General features: G+C 37.6%; 1 protein-coding gene across 1 annotated transcript; it reads right to left on the bottom strand.

Moving 5' to 3' along the window:
- Positions 1-3: 3 nt before the first annotated feature.
- LOC109584594 (caspase-6-like) lies at positions 4-1241 on the bottom strand (the record flags this gene model as incomplete). Its single annotated transcript, XM_020000390.1, has 2 exons — positions 82-1241; positions 4-20 (listed from the first exon to the last, which is right to left on the bottom strand). Coding segments are annotated over exons 1-2 (1170 nt in total), but the record flags the coding sequence as incomplete, so codon positions are not given.
- Between the last annotated feature and the right edge of the window lie 49 nt (positions 1242-1290).

Here is a 1290-nt window from a genome sequence, read left to right as displayed (position 1 = left end):
CTTTTTATCACTAAAGGACCCTATATAAAAACAAACATCATTAATCACACCATCATTATGATAATAATATAGTAGTAGTACCTGATAAAGAATGGAGATTGATTTCTGATTCCGATGCCAGGCTAGAAGGAAAAGAAAATCTGGACATAGAATAAGATGAGCTCTCACTGTACTGGTGTCTTAAACTAATGAAAGATGTAGACGCAACTAGCTCACTTGTTGCTGAAGGAGTTGCTATCGGTAAACTAATAGTAGAGCCATGTGTGTAACTCCACCTCTCTCTTGACCTTCCGTAAAAATGACTTGGTGTTGAAGTCAATGAGGTAGCTACTAGTTCAGTGTACATGGCATTTCTGGGGCTAGAAGATACACGTTTGGGCAAAGTCTTTTGATTAAACACTATTTCGCTTGAGCTGGCACTAGAAATCATAGAACTTGTTTCTGAATGAGTTCGTGAAGCAAAAGATGAATGGACTGAGAGAATAATATTCTTTCTGATTGAAGATGTCACTTCGCAAGCTTGCATTCTATCCTCATATTTCTTCTTTGATAATCTTTGATTGACTTTCTTTATGAGCTCTTCCAGATTCACTTCTTTGTACTTTTTTGCAAAGTGCCTGATGCCAGTAACTAATTCGTTGATAAACCAGCTACCATTAACACAATGTCTTAGAGCTTCATGTTCATCGATTGTGGCAAAAGCATAAAAAAAGTCAATTCTATCAGGAGTGCTGGTATCAATCTGGACACCTGACAAGCCACCACCGTCATGTGATAGTGATAAACCATGTATCATAGAATCAAGACTACCACCTGATTTACTATCAGTAGAGACAGTTTTATTATGCTTAGAACCACGGCAGGCTTGAACAATGAAAACCTTAGGCTTGTTGGCAAGTGTGGGGCACATTCCTGATGTGAAGTAATCCGAGATCTCACTTATTTTAATTGATCGACTATCGGAAGTATAAATCACATTCCCAAAATCGCCATGACTAAGTATAACAATAAAGAATGCATCATAGGCCAAATGGTTGATCTCAAAAAATTTGATCAGCACTTGGTGTAGTTCCTGCAGAGTTGGATCTGTAATCATGGTCACTTGAAAGTTGAGAACATTTTCAAACACATCCTTAATGCTAGCAGCATCTATGTTACTTCCAGGCCTGTCCTCGTGCCTTTCGAAATGAACTATATTGATAAGTAGGCAAAGGCCCTGAGGGATAGATCTCATAGGATAGTCTGAATGATAAAAAAAGAACAGAAAGTAAAATTGCACTGTTTAAATAA

The sequence above is a fragment of the Amphimedon queenslandica genome, unplaced genomic scaffold (assembly GCF_000090795.2).
Source record: "Amphimedon queenslandica unplaced genomic scaffold, v1.1 AMPQUscaffold_13194, whole genome shotgun sequence".
NCBI classification, from domain to species: Eukaryota; Metazoa; Porifera; class Demospongiae; order Haplosclerida; family Niphatidae; genus Amphimedon; species Amphimedon queenslandica.
The sequence above is the reverse complement of the archived record's forward strand: the minus strand, read 5'-3'. Positions and strand labels throughout refer to the sequence as shown.